The sequence below is a fragment of the Solanum verrucosum genome, unplaced genomic scaffold (genome assembly GCF_900185275.1).
Source record: "Solanum verrucosum unplaced genomic scaffold, falcon-dt-bn FXZP01000103.1, whole genome shotgun sequence".
In the NCBI taxonomy this organism is placed as follows: Eukaryota; Viridiplantae; Streptophyta; class Magnoliopsida; order Solanales; family Solanaceae; genus Solanum; species Solanum verrucosum.
The window spans coordinates 4,220,659-4,235,742 of record NW_026020048.1 but is presented as its reverse complement, the minus strand read 5'-3'; the positions used below and the strand labels follow the sequence as shown (position 1 = coordinate 4,235,742).

Sequence of the window (15,084 nt, the reverse complement as noted above, 5' to 3'; positions counted from 1 at the left end):
AAAGCTCCCGCTATGCGCAGAGTTCGGGGAAGCAGATTGTTGATGAACCTTTTCAAAAACTCCTTTTAGAAACTTGAAATTGGAGAAGCAAATTCCAAGAGCTCTTCATCACATTCAAATGCCAACATATGTTGTTCTTCCAAAGTCACCATAGCTTCAACACCATCCATACTTTGATCAGCACTCAATATGAAGAAATTCTTGAATGGACCCATTGGTGCACACACTCTTTCAGGTTTCCCCCATCCAAAATCTATGCTATAACCCGAAAACTTGCACATGTTGCTGCAATAATAAGTGTCAAATTCGTCAATCGCGTATGGTGATTCCATTATTTCAAGTAATTTCAACACCAATGAATTGTGCTGAACAGGGTCTTTCTTGTATAGTTGTTCGAATTCCTTCCTAAATTCGCGAACCAATCTTGGCAACTTCATCTCCTCATCGTGACTTGCTGTTGTGGAAGTCACAGTGAGGAGATTTCCTATAATATTTCGCGATAAAGGGGGTGTTGTCATTGGGCGTATATCGACATAATTAATCAATTTAGATGGCCTGAATGAAGTGTTATTGATTTTCGATGCAGCCTTTGTAGCTGATATGAACAGAAGTGCACTCGCAACTTCTGCTCGTGTTGGATTTTTGATCCCCGCTTCAGCTGCTATTTTTGCTCTAAGGCCCTGTAATTTGGAGGCAGAGAAATGGAACTTTTTGTGTACACATTTCTCCAATTTGGAATCAATCAATGGTGCAATTAAAGGTCCATTTGGGGTTGGAAAAAATGTGTCACCAATAAATTGGGGACGAGCGATTTGATTTGGATTTCGAGTTATTTTAGCCCAATCATAGATAAAACTTGCAACAGAGCCACCATCACCAACTTTATGTGACAGACACGTACTGATTGCTATTCCTCCACAATCGAAATGGCTTAATTGAGCCACGAGTAGGCTTCCATCGAACGAATTTTTCCAAGGTAAATCTTTCATAAATATGTTCCCTTCTGCATAGTCATGAGGGTTGTTCAGCATTTCGGACATGGGACAATTTATTCGAACATTTAAAAACTCGATTCCCCTGTCATTGCATTCGATCGTGGCACTATCTCTCATTCTTCCAGCATAGGGATAGTAAGCTGATAAAGTTGTTGCTAATGAATTTTGTAGTTTGTTAGCTACTTGATCAAACTCTTGTTGTTGCTTAGAGTAGAAAAATACTAGAGGAATGTACAAGTGACTCAACGATTGATCGATAAACGAAAGCTTATGGTATTTAAGTGGAGAAGGGGTGGGTAAAGATGGTTTGACAATGATTTTTTCAGTTACTGGTGAAACAAGTTGTGATGGAGCTATAGCCATGATTATTTTCTTAATATGAACAAGGTCTTTGATGTATTGCCAACTTCAATATAACATGTGTATATATACGCACACAAGAAGAAACTATTATAGTATCATACTTGCATACACTCAATCCTTGCTCGTGCACTTTGTTTTTATTATTCATAAAAGACAATTAAAGAATCTTGCTCCAACAAGGACAACTAAGTTTATCATAAATCCACATACTCGATTAATTCAGATTTGCATCTACTATAGAGGATAAATGCTACATTACGAACAAGTTTTATATTATTAGTTTCAAATTCGAAACGTCTAATTGAAGGTGGAAGAATCCAAACCATCCTATCATACACCTTGGTGGTAAGAACAACTTTTCTTTTTCTTTGCACTTTAAATATCTGGAATCAGAAATTGGCTCGATTAATTTAGATTTACATCGGATAAGCCAACTGAGGAGATTAAAATGCTACCTTACCAAGAGGTTCTATATTATTGGATTTCAAACTCAAAACATCTAATTAAAGGCAGAGGGATCCTAACTATCCTATCGCAACCCTCGATAAAATAATAATTAAGCTAAGAGTTGATTTAGTATTCATTTTGATCTTTTGTAATTCTTGTGAAGAGAACGGAGTTTCATAGGCTGAAAGAATGACTATTTCTCTGTGGCTCCGAAGGATCTAATGCCTAATTGGATGTTTCAAGATAAGCTCCATTAATTTATTGAATTTTTACACTGAATTTTGTGGAATTTGTTACAAGCTAAGATTATGTAACTACTGAGCTAATCAAATTGGTTCATTGATTATAACTACTCTCTTTTAGTCCTCCCCTAATTTAAAAAAATAATAATTTGAAAGGATAAGAATAAGATTCTAATGTCAGATTTTATTCATAACCAAAAGGTAGTATTAAAAACCAAAATTTAGTATAAGACACATCAAATGAAACAAATGTAGTATTAAAAACCAAAATTTTCACCATTAAACTTAAAAGTAAAACTTTTTCAATTCAAATTCAGATTAGCCGGGCTTCAAAACATAAATATGTTATATCAAGAAAACATTTACTACTATCAATAACATTTTTTCCCACTTAAACACGTATAATACATTTATAATACAGTTTTAATTATGTGTTGCTATTCATTTTTATTTTTATTTTTTTACTTGATGTCCAATACATTTTAAGTGACAAATAAAATAACTAAAAAGGTCCTTAAGAAAAACGAAAAATAATGCGTTTTGGAGATAATTCCATATTTTTGTTCTCGTCTTTAAGTTGTCGACTTCGATTCCACAATTAAATTAATCACCTCTTTCTTGGACAAAGGATGTAGACATGAAATTTCTTGTCATGTACTTAATCTCCAAGAAGTATTTAACAATATATCATAAATCTTGAAGAAAACATTTCTCTTGATTGTGGAGAAATCTTCCTTCTTTAATTTCATATTGTGTTGTAGATTTAGAAGTGGACATGCTTATTTAATTTCACGTATAAACTATATTTTCTTGCGCAATTAGTTTAAGAATTTTGTTTATGAATTGATTTTTCTCTATAAATTTTATGTTTTTATTAATTTTAAAATATTTACTATAAACTATAGTTTTTATGCCAGTCATCACTACCTCACACATGCTTGTTTGACAATATATATTGATTTTTTTTTACTAGTAGACACAAATTAAATGCACGTGTGACGCATGCAACACACAAGTATTATTCAATATAGACATTTACATAAAGCCAATAATATCATTGAACCGACCCATAGGACTAGTAAATATTAATTAGAGGAAGGGAAACAAACTCAATTAACTTTTAAAATCATCACAACTAAAATGAAATCCATGAAGCAGAATCGAGCCGTTATTACTCCCAAAGCCTTGAAAACTAGTTAGGAAATAAGTTGAAGAAGTTCGTCATCGCGTTCAAATTCAGACATATGTTGTTTCTGCAACATTACCCGTGCATCCACACCCCCACCAATTTTGTAATCTTTCAAGAAGAATACATTCTTGAAAGGACCATTTGGTAAACCAACTCTTTCAGGTTTTCCCCATCCAAAATCCACATTATAGTCTGGATATTTACAAAGATTACTACAAGCATACACATTCTCATATTCATCATCAAATGGTTTTTTCCCTTTTCTCATGGATTCTACTACTTCTAAGATCAATTCATTTTCTTCCACTTGATCTTTCTTGTACGCCACCTCAACTCCATCCCTTAAATTACGAACCAACCTTGGCAACTCAATGTCTTGTTCGTTAGTTGCTATTGTGGAGAAAATGGACAAAATATTTCCAATGGCACTTTGAGGTAGACGAGATTTGAGCAAACTACGTACGTTTAAAAAGTGAACAAGCTTTGATGGACGATGCATAAGCATTGAAGTAGTTGTACTTGATGCTGCCTTAATTGCACATTTGAAAAGTAGCGCGCTCACAACTTCAGCCCTTGTTGGATTTTCTACTCCCGATTCTGCTGCTACCTTCAAATTATGTCATATAAATTGAAATAGATTGAATTATTAAATATCTTAAGAAAAAGACCATAAAAACAAATAATAATGGACTTGTGGTATATATGATTACCTTAGCTCGAAGTGCATCTAACTTGGTTGTAGGAAAAATAAATCTTTTTTGTACACATTCACTGACATTAGACAACAATTGTGGCGCAATAATTGGACTATAATTATTTGACGAGAAAATAGAATCTCCTACAAATTTAGGAGCCAAAGTTGTTGTCATACGACCACGAGAGATACGAGACCAATCATTAAGGAAATTGAGTACAGAGCAACCATCACCAATCTTGTGCGATAAGCATACACTGATAGCTATTCCCCCACAATCAAACTTACTTACTTGTGCCACGAGTAAATTACCACCTTCATAGTTATTCGCCCAAGGCAAGTCCTTGGGAAAAACTGTACTCTCTGCATGAGATGCATCAGGATGATCAAGTATTTCAGACATATGACATTTTATTCGAACACTCAAAAACTCAGCTCCCATATCGTTACAATCAACAATAGCATTGTCTCTCAATTTTCCAGCGTAAGGATAGTAAGAGACTAGAGTTTTTGATAGAGATGTTTGTAGCAAGTGTGCTATATGGGATAGTTCATTATGAGAATAATTAGTTGACTCCTCTCTTTGTTGTACTTTAGGGTAAAAAAGTGCCAAAGGAATATACATATTACTTTGGAATTGATCAATGTAAGAGAGTTTGTGGTATCTAAGAGTAGGTGGGGTGAGAGAAGAAGGTTTAATAAAGGTTTTGTCACAAACTGAAACAAGTGATGGTGATGATAATAATGCAAAAGCCATGATTAATTTAACAGATAACACTACTTAATCCTTAGGTAATTAGCTCTATGCTGGTAATTAAGATTGTTGATTTGCTTCCCCATTTCTCATATATATATATATATATAGACACGTAATTTTTGACTTGCTATAGTTTTTTTTGTTTACTCTGTTTAAAGAGAAAATAAAATAAAAATGAAAAGATTCCTTCACTTCATATCATTTTTGGAAACAACTCTCATGTGACCTCATACCATACACACATGACTCCATTCACACTTTTCCACACATACTCACGTTTTTTGGCTTACCACTTCAATTCTATAACCACACATATAGACACGAGGATTGTTCGTATGGTAAGTACTCTTAACGTTTTATGATCTCCAATATTGTTGCGGTACCGAGTCACACATAAATACGCACAGAGCACGATGAAGAGGAGGGGGATGGATTATAGGATGAGAGGTAAAAAATCATGGGGAGGAATACTCACTAGACACAGAAATAGGCAAAAACAGAGCAGGCGGACACAAATAAACAAACATATGTTTAGTTTACATCTTGCAAACTGATTTGGGGATAAATAATCAATGCTAAAGGTAAAACAAGGAATCTCAATATGTTAAAAGTGACGGTTAATAAAAATCTGTTGAGAAATAGTGAATAAGTAAAAGTGAACCTCACAAATATTTTCCATTTTGTTTTAACAGTGGTTTTAGCTTTAACAAAAATATCCTAAAATAATTAGTATCACTTCTTAAGAATTCAAAATTGAAGTAGTCAATAGTTTTAAACTATAGCCTAATTTTAAAAAGAACATTTTGTTTAAAAAATATATTGCTCAATTTTAAAAAAAAAACATCTACTATAATAAATAAGGATAACTTAGTAGGCATTTGGACATACGATTTGATATCCCGATATAAAATCATGAGATGGAAGCAGTGTTTGGACATGTGATTTTACACTGATTTAATATCAAATTCTTAAAAAATCATGATTTGGGATTTTTCAAATACAAAAATTGACCCACAAATTTATATTTTGTAAAAACAACCCCACATTTTTTTATCTATTAACCATTTATCTTTTATGTAAATAAAATTTATAATTCATATCATTACTTATAAACCATTTATAAACTTTTGCTTATTTGATAAGATTGTATAAAGAATTGAGATAATTTTAATAGTTTTACTACTTATGAAATTTTTATGTTATGAGAAAACATACAACATAAAAAGTCAAAATCGCATATCCAAACAAAACCATCACCAATCTTTTGCGATAAGCATATACTGACCGCTATTCCCCACAATCAAACTTACTTACTTGTGCCACAAGTAAATTACCATCGTCATAGTTATTTGCCCAAGGCAAGTCCTTAGAAAAAACTACTCTCTGCATGCATTTCAGAAGTACAAGGTATAAAAGTACGTAGGCGGTAGATATACATACAAGCAGAAACCTCAGGACGTTTGTGTACGTAATTCTCCTTGATTTTAAAAGAGTCCATACATATAAACACTCTGCTAATTCACAATTGTTTGATACAATCTCTAAGATTAATACTAAAAATAATGTTATTTGTACATAAATAAATTGTTGAATTATATTCTTCATTCTTGTTACAACAAAAACATCTAGTATAACGGCAAAGATGGTTACTAAATGACACACGAGATGCACATGTAAGTTGTAACACATAGAATACTAATATTATTCAATATAGACATTTACATAATTCATAAAGCCACCAATTTCATTGAACCACCCAAAGATGAACTAGAAAATATTAATTAGCTAGATGAATCGAAACAAAGCCATCACAACATATATGAAATCCATAACGATACTCATAAAAACTTGGAACCAATTAGGAAATAAGCTCAAGAAGCTCCTCATCGCGTTCAAATTCAGACATATGTTGCTTCTGCAACATTACCCGCGCATCCACCCCTCGACCAATCTTGTAATCTTTCAAGAAGAATAAATTCTTGAAAGGACCATTTGGTAAACCAACTCTTTCAGGTTTTCCCCATCCAAAATCCACATTATAGAATGGATATCTACAAACATTACTACAAGAATACACATTCTCATATTCATCATCAAATGGTTTTTTCCCTTTTCTCATGGATTCTACTACTTCTAAGATCAATTCATTTTCTTCCACTTGATCTTTCTTGTACGCCACCTCAACTCCCTTCCTTAAATTACGAACCAACCTTGGCAACTCAATGTCTTGTTCGTTAGTTGCTGTTGTGGAGAAAATGGACAAGAGATTCCCAATGGCACTTTGAGGTAGACGAGATTTGATCATACTACGTACGTTTAAAAAGTGAACAAACTTTGATGGGAGATGTGTAAGCATTGAAGTAGTTGTACTTGATGCTGCCTTAATTGCACATTTGAAAAGTAGCGCGCTCACAACTTCAGCCCTTGTTGGATTTTCTACTCCCGATTCTGCTGCTACCTTTACTCATAAATATCATCTCAAATTATGTCGTATAAATTAAAACAGAGAAGAAAAAACCATAAAAGCAGATAATAATAATAATGGACTTGTGGTATGATTACCTTAGATCGAAGTGCGTCTAACTTTGTTGTAGGAAAAATAATTCTTTTTTTACACATTCACTGACATTAGACAACATTTGTGGCGCAATAATAGGACTATAATTATTTGACGAGAAAACAGAATCTCCTACAAATTTAGGAGCCAAAGTTGTTGTCATACGACTATGAGTCATACGAGACCAATCATTAACGAAATTAAGCACAGAGGTTCCATCACCAATCTTGTGCGATAAGCACACACTGATAGCTATTCCCCCACAATCAAACTTACTTACTTGCACCACAAGTAAATTACCACCTTCATAGTTATTCGCCCAAGGCAAGTCCTTGGGAAAAACTATACTCTCTGCATGAGATGCATCAGGATGATCAAGTATTTCAGATATGTGACAGTTTATTCGAACACTCAAAAACTCAGCTCCCATATCGTTACAATCAACAATAGCATTGTCTCTCAATTTTCCAGCGTAAGGATAATAAGAGACTAAGGTTTTTGATAGAGATGTTTGTAGCAAGTGAGCTATATGGGAAAGTTCACGAGAATTATTTGACTCCTCTCTTTGTTGTACTTTAGGGTAAAAAAATGCCAAAGGAATATACATATTACTATGGAATTGATCAATGTAAGACAGTTTGTGGTATCTAAGAGTAGGTGGGGTGAGAGAAGAAGGTTTAATTAAGGTTTTGTCACAAACTGAGACAAGTGATGGTGATGATAATAATGCAAAAGCCATGATTAATTTAACAGATAACACTACTTAATCCTTAGATAATTATCTCTATGCAATGGTAATTAAGCTTGTTGATTTGCTTCCCCATTTCTCATATATATATATATATAGACACGTCATTTTTTATCCCCTCTAGTTTTTTTTGTTTACTTTGTTAAAAAAGAAAATAAAATAAAAACGAAAAGATTCCTTCACTTCATATCATTTTTGGTAACAATTCTCATGTGACCTCATACCATACACACATGACTCCCCTCACACATACTCACGTTTTTTGGCTTGCCAGTTCAATTCCATACTCACACATATAGACACGAGAATTGTTCATATGGTAAGCACTCTTTACGTTTTATCTCCAATATTGATGTTGCTGTATCGAGTCACACATATATACGCAGAGGAGCATGATGAAGAGGAGGGGGATGGATTATAGGATGAGAAGTAAAAATTCATGGGAAGGAATACACACCAGACACAGATAGGCAACAACAGAGCAGGCGGACACAAATAATCAAACATATGTTACTGATATGGGGAATAAATAATTAATGCTAAAGCTAAAACACGGAATCTTAATATGTTAGAAGTGATGAGTAAATAAAAATCTACTGATGAAATAGTGAATAAATAAAAGTGAACCTATGGAATATTTTCCATTTTATATTAACAGTGGTTTTAGCTTTAACGAAAATATCCTAAAATAATTAGTATCACTTTTTAAGAATTCAAAATTGAAGTAGTCAACAATTTTCAACTATAGCCTAATTTAAAAAAAACATTTTGTTTAAAAAATATATTGCTCAATTTTTTTTAAAAACCATCTACTATAATAAATAAGGATAACTTAGTAGGCATTTGGACATGCGATTTGATTTCACGATATGAAATCATGAGATGAAATTAGCGTTTGGACATGTGATTTTACACTTATTTAATATCAAATTCTTCAAAAATCATGATTTGAGATTTTTCAAATACAAAAATTGACCCACAATTTTATATTTTGTAAAAACAACCCCATATTTATATCTACTAACCATTTATTTCATATGTAAATAAAATTTATAAGAGCAACTTTCACATATAGCAAGCACAAAATTCATATTTGTATGCTATAACAAAGTTTGAATAATTGCGCTCCATAGCAAACATATATATGTATAATTCGCTATACATATACAAAAAAACCAGTTGTATAATTCGCTATATATATACAAAGAAGGCAGTTGTATAATTCGCTATACATATACAAAAGAAAGCCGTTGTCTACAAAAGATCAATTGTATAATCTGTGTATGTATAAAACGAGAAAGAGAGAAAGGCAAAAGAAAACTGGGCGGGGAAATATTTGTATTGTATAATTATAAGTGTATAGGACGAAGATATATGTAATTGCATGTGTATATACAATTTTCTCTCGCTTTATACAAACAGAAGCGCAATTTATACATTTCGTTTCTGTTTGTATAAGTGAGAGAGGCGATGGTGGCGAGCGAGATTTGGGAGAGTGGCGAGCGAGATCTGGGAGAGGGGAGAGAGGGGAACGAAATATATGTATATATACAATTTTCACTCGCTTTATACAAACACAAACACATTTTATACATTTGTGTTTGTATAAAAGCAAGAGAGGCGAGCGAGACTGCCACCAAACGAGAGTGGCGAGCGAGATTCCACCAGGGAGAGTGGCGAAAATAGAAATAGTTTGCTATAGGGTACAATTAAATCAAAATATATTTATAGCATTTAATTTGAATTAATAGTTTGCTATTATATACAATTTTCCCAATTTATAATTCATATAATTACTTTTTAAACCACTTACATCTCATATAATGATTATTCTCACTAACATATACTCCCTACGTTTAAAAAAGAATGACCTAGTTTGACTTGACACGGAGTTTAAGAAAATAAAGAAGTTTTTTGAATCTTGTGGTCCTAAATTAAAGTTATGCCAAATGTACAAAGTTGCCCTTTAATCCTAGGGCCTTAAACATGGCACGTGAAAAACTGAAATTAAAATGTTACCAAAAAAGAAAGAGGTCATTCTTTTTTAACCAAACTAAAAAGGAAAGGAGGTCATTTTTTTAAACGGATGGAGTAATTTAATAGTACTTCAAATCAATTTCTAGTTTACCATTTATATTCATCAAATTCGTTATTTTTTATCAAATTTATTTACCCACCAAATTGTCCAACAAATGACTCAAAGTAACAATGTTGGTTCGTCTTCTGAGTCGTATGAACGATAAATGCAAGTTTAACGTGAGAAGATTGTCCGTACTACGTGAGAAAACTATATTAAAGACTAGTATACCACAACTTATATATGTTTAATTTTATTTGTTTTATTGAATTAAAGCTTGATCAATAAATATTGTATTTTTAAGAATATCGTTGTGATAAAAGTATTATGGGATTCTATAAACTTTTGCTTATTTGGTAAGATTGTATAAGAAATTGAGACAATTTTAATAGTTTTACTACTTATGAAATTTTTATATTTATGAGAAAATATATAATATAAAAAGTCAAAATCGCATGCATTAAGAGTTACAAGGTATAAAAGTAGATACCTCAGGACGTTTGTGTACGTAATTCTCCTTGATTTTAAAAGAGTTCATACATGTAAACACTCCACTAATTCACAATTGTTTGATACAATCTCTAAGATTATCATTAAAAATAAAGTTATTAGTACATAAATAAATTGTTGAATTCTTCATTCTTGTTACAAAAAAAACATCCAGTGTAATGGCAAGATGGTTACTGATTGACACATGAGATGCACATGTAACACATAAAATACTAATATTATTCAATATAAACATTTACATAAAGCCACTAATTTCATTGAACCACCCCAAGATGAACTAGTAAATATTAATTAGATGAACGGAAACAAAGCCATCACAACATAAATGAAATCCATGAGGATACTCCAAAAGACTTGGAACCAATTAGGAAATAAGCTCAAGAAGATCCTCATCGCGTTCAAATTCAGACATATGTTGTTTCTCCAACATTACCCGCGCTTCCACGCCTCGACCAATCTTGTAATCTTTCAAGAAGAATAAATTCTTGAAAGGACCATTTGGTAAACTAACTCTTTCAGGTTTTCCCCATCCAAAATCCACTTTATATAATGGAAATCTACAAAGATTACTACAAGAATACACATTCTCATATTCATCATCAAATGGTTTTTTCCCTTTTCTCATGGATTCTACTACTTCTAAGATCAATTCATTTTCTTCCACTTGATCTTTCGTGTACGCCACCTCAACTCCCTTCCTTAAATTTCGAACCAACGTTGGTAACTCAATGTCTTGTTCGTTAGTTATTGTTGTGGAGAAACTGGACAAGAGATTCCCAATGGCACTTTGAGGTAGACGAGATTTGATCATACTACGTACGTTTAAAAGGTGAACAAACTTTGATGGACGACGCGCAAGCATTGAAGTAGTTGTACTTGATGCTGCCTTAATTGCACATTTGAAAAGTAGCGCGCTCACAACTTCAGCCCTTGTTGGATTTTCTACTCCCGATTCTGCTGCTACCTTCAAATTATGTCGTATAAATTGAAATAGAGGAAACATGAAGAAAAAACCATAAAAGCAAATAATAATAATGGACTTGTGATATGATTACCTTAGCTCGAAGTGCGTCTAACTTGGTTGTAGGAAAAATAATTCTTTTTTGTACACATTCACTGACATTAGACAACATTTGTGGCGCAATAATAGGACTATAATCATTTGACGAGAAAACAGAATCTCCTACAAATTTAGGAGCCAAAGTTGTTGTCATACGACTATGAGTCATACGAGACCAATCATTAACGAAATTAAGCACAGAGGTTCCATCACCAATCTTGTGCGATAAGCACACACTGATAGCTATTCCCCCACAATCAAACTTACTTACTTGTGCCACAAGTAAATTACCACCTTCATAGTTATTCGCCCAAGGCAAGTCCTTGGGAAAAACTATACTCTTTGCTTGAGATGCATCAGGATGATCAAGTATTTCAGACATGTGACAGTTTATTCGAACACTCGAAAACTCAGCTCCCATATCGTTACAATCAACAATAGCATTGTCTCTCAATTTTCCAGCGTAAGGATAATAAGAGACTAAAGTTTGTGATAGAGATGTTTGTAGCAAGTGAGCTATATGAGAAAGTTCATGAGAATTATTTGACTCCTCTCTTTGTTGTACTTTAGGGTAAAAAAATGCCAAAGGAATATACATATTACTATAGAATTGATCAATGTAAGACAGTTTGTGGTATCTAAGAGTAGGTGGGGTGAGAGAAGAAGGTTTAATAAAGGTTTTATCACAAACTGAAACAAGTGATGGTGATGATAATAATGCAAAAGCCATGATTAATTTAACAGATAACACTACTTAATCCTTAGGTAATTATCTCTATGCAATGGTAATTAAGCTTGTTGATTTGCTTCCCCATTTCTCATATATATATATATATATATATATAGACATGTAATTTTTAACCTGTTCTAATTTTTTTGTTTACTCTGTTTAAAAAGAAATAAAATAAAAAAAAAAAATTCCTTCATATTATTTCTGGTAACAATTCTCATGTGACCTCATACCATACACACGTGACTCTACTCACACTTTTTCACACATACTCACGTTTTTTGGCTTACCACTTCAATTTCATTCAAAAAATTTTGTTTACTCTGTTTAAAAAGAAAATAAAATAAAAATGAAAAGATACCTTCATATCATTTCTGGTAACAAATCTCATGTGACCTCATATCATATACACGTGACTCCACTCACACGTTTCCACACATACTCACGTTTTTTGGCTTACCACTTCAATTCCATTCAAAAAAATTTTGTTTACTCTGTTTAAAAAGAAAATGAAATAAAAATGAAAAGATTCCTTCATATTATTTCTGGTAACAATTCTCATGTGACCTCATACCGTACACACGTGACTCCACCCACACTTTTCCACTCATACTCACGTTTTTTGGCTTACCACTTTAATTTCATTCAGTTTTTTTTGTTTACTCTGTTTAAAAAGAAAATAAAATAAAAATGAAAAGATTCCTTCATATCATTTCTGGTAACAATTCTCATGTGACCTCATACCATACACACGTGACTCCACTCACACTTTTCACACATACTCACGTTTTTTGGCTTACCACTTCAATTCCATTTAATTATTTTTTTGTTTACTCTGTTTAAAAAGAAATAAAATAAAAATGAAAAGATTCCTTCATATCATTTCTGGTAACAATTCTCATGTGACATCATACCATACACACGTGGCTCCACTCACAATTCTCCACACATACTCACGTTTTTTGTCTTACCACTTCAATTTCACTCAATTTTTTTTTGTTTACTCTGTTTAAAAAGAAAATAAAATAAAAATGAAAAGATTCCTTCATATCGTTTCTGGTAACAATTCTCATGTGACCTCATACCATACACACGTGACTCCACTCACACTTTTCCACACATATTCACATTTTTTGGCTTACTGTTGACACCTAATTTTGACCCTCCACGATAAAAATTAATTGGCGAGCTTCCTTAATTCCAAACGATTTGAAATAACTAATTTTGTAAAAATTCAAAATATGTTTCAAGATATTTTAAGAATTTTATTCACTTTTATAATATTTTAAATAATAAATATGTTTTATATGTTATGTATATAACTAATATATTTTATAAATACTTGAAAACTATCTTGAAAAAAAGATTTCATTATTATTATTATTATTATTTTAACATTAAACACTTTATTAATCTAATTCAGTTTGAATTATAGCTATGTTGTTGAATTAATTATTTTTACTAAGTTAATTATTTTATTCCGTTAAGATTAAGAAGCTCGCCAATTAATTTTTTTTTAGTTCACCTTATTTCGGTTTTAGCTGAATCCATCAAATCAACTCAATTTGGCTATTTCTTAAATTCCGAAATCTAACCGATTGAATTTTTTACTCTATACCAATTTTTAAATGACCAAATTTTGGGATTTTATGCGGCATCTCCAACAAACCTTCCGGCCCATATTTTAAACCCAAATTCCCAGCCCAACCCAAGCTCCAACCCACACTCTTATTACTCCTAAACTGACCCATTCCTCCTCTTACTTAACCCGGCCCAACCCAATTCCTTCATTAACTAAGAAACCCATTTCAACAATATGCAGAGACAGCAAACAGTACCCACCGCGTTTCTTCTTCTTTCTCCAGCGATCCGGCGAGAACAAACCCAATTCGCAATCCAACACAGAAAGCAACCCGAGTCCAGCAAGCAGCAGCAACAACAGAGAGACGTACGCTGTAAATTTTTGTTTCTTCTCCAACGTCCCTATCCCCATTAACATCGCAGCAGGCACGCGTTCTGTCCTGCTTTCCCCTTTCGGAATGAATCAAAACCTCAAGGAAAAGGTGTTCGTCCGAATTGGTGAAGGAATTCAATTTTTGAATTTGGAATTTCTATCCCTTCCCCCCTCAAAGTCGAACCTTAGCTCCTTTCTATATAATACTTTACTGTTTCAGTATCAAGAGAGAGGAGTTCTGGGAGAAGTTTTTTGGAGAAAACTTACTAAGGCAAAGATAATCACATAGCAAAATAGATATAGGAGAAACAAAATATATCCGAAAGGGGGCAAGAGGAGTCAATTTTCGTTCGATTCTCACTTGCCTAGCTCGATCTCAATCGTTCTTCCTAGTTAGTTTGTTTCCGAAGTTGACTGCTCAGGCCTCTCATCCGTTGTTCGGTTCGTGTTTGTGTGGAAAAGTTCATCTCTCTGCTAGTCTTGTTTCGTTTGCTGCCCTGAAGAAGGTGAACTCCCTCTTTTAATTTTAGCTCGTTTTCAAATGTTGTTTTGTGCGCTTCCTCGAGCGGCTCTGTTCCTTGCTTGATTTATGACAGTAGTTGTCTGGTTTTGATGGAGTTCGACTTAGTCGGTTAGTGTGCAAAATGTATCTCTCGTAAGAAGCTACTCATTCAATTTTTTTTTTGTTTACTCTGCTTAAAAAGAAAATAAAATAAAAATGAAAAGATTCCTTCATATCATTTCTGGTAACAATTCTCATG

At 32.9% G+C, this 15,084-nt stretch overlaps 4 protein-coding genes across 4 annotated transcripts; all 4 read right to left on the bottom strand.

Annotated features, from left to right (window-relative positions):
* Positions 1–65: 65 nt before the first annotated feature.
* LOC125821886 (acyltransferase Pun1-like) lies at positions 66–1,358 on the bottom strand. Its single transcript, XM_049501252.1, has one exon. It carries the CDS (start codon positions 1,356–1,358, stop codon positions 66–68), a length of 1,293 nt encoding a protein of 430 aa, XP_049357209.1.
* Positions 1,359–3,243: 1,885 nt separating this feature from the next.
* LOC125822671 (acyltransferase Pun1-like) lies at positions 3,244–4,723 on the bottom strand. Its single transcript, XM_049502102.1, has 2 exons — positions 3,947–4,723; positions 3,244–3,843 (listed from the first exon to the last, which is right to left on the bottom strand). Exons 1-2 carry the CDS (start codon positions 4,685–4,687, stop codon positions 3,244–3,246), a joined length of 1,341 nt encoding a protein of 446 aa, XP_049358059.1. The 5' UTR covers positions 4,688–4,723.
* A 1,822-nt stretch (positions 4,724–6,545) lies between these two features.
* LOC125822673 (acyltransferase Pun1-like) lies at positions 6,546–8,018 on the bottom strand. The gene is given in 3 exon segments (XM_049502104.1): positions 6,546–7,145; positions 7,250–7,299; positions 7,302–8,018. Coding segments are annotated over 3 exon segments (1,332 nt in total). The 5' UTR covers positions 7,984–8,018.
* A 2,925-nt stretch (positions 8,019–10,943) lies between these two features.
* On the bottom strand, positions 10,944–12,404 carry LOC125822672 (acyltransferase Pun1-like). Its single transcript, XM_049502103.1, has 2 exons — positions 11,635–12,404; positions 10,944–11,543 (listed from the first exon to the last, which is right to left on the bottom strand). Exons 1-2 carry the CDS (start codon positions 12,367–12,369, stop codon positions 10,944–10,946), a joined length of 1,335 nt encoding a protein of 444 aa, XP_049358060.1. The 5' UTR covers positions 12,370–12,404.
* Positions 12,405–15,084: the final 2,680 nt, after the last annotated feature.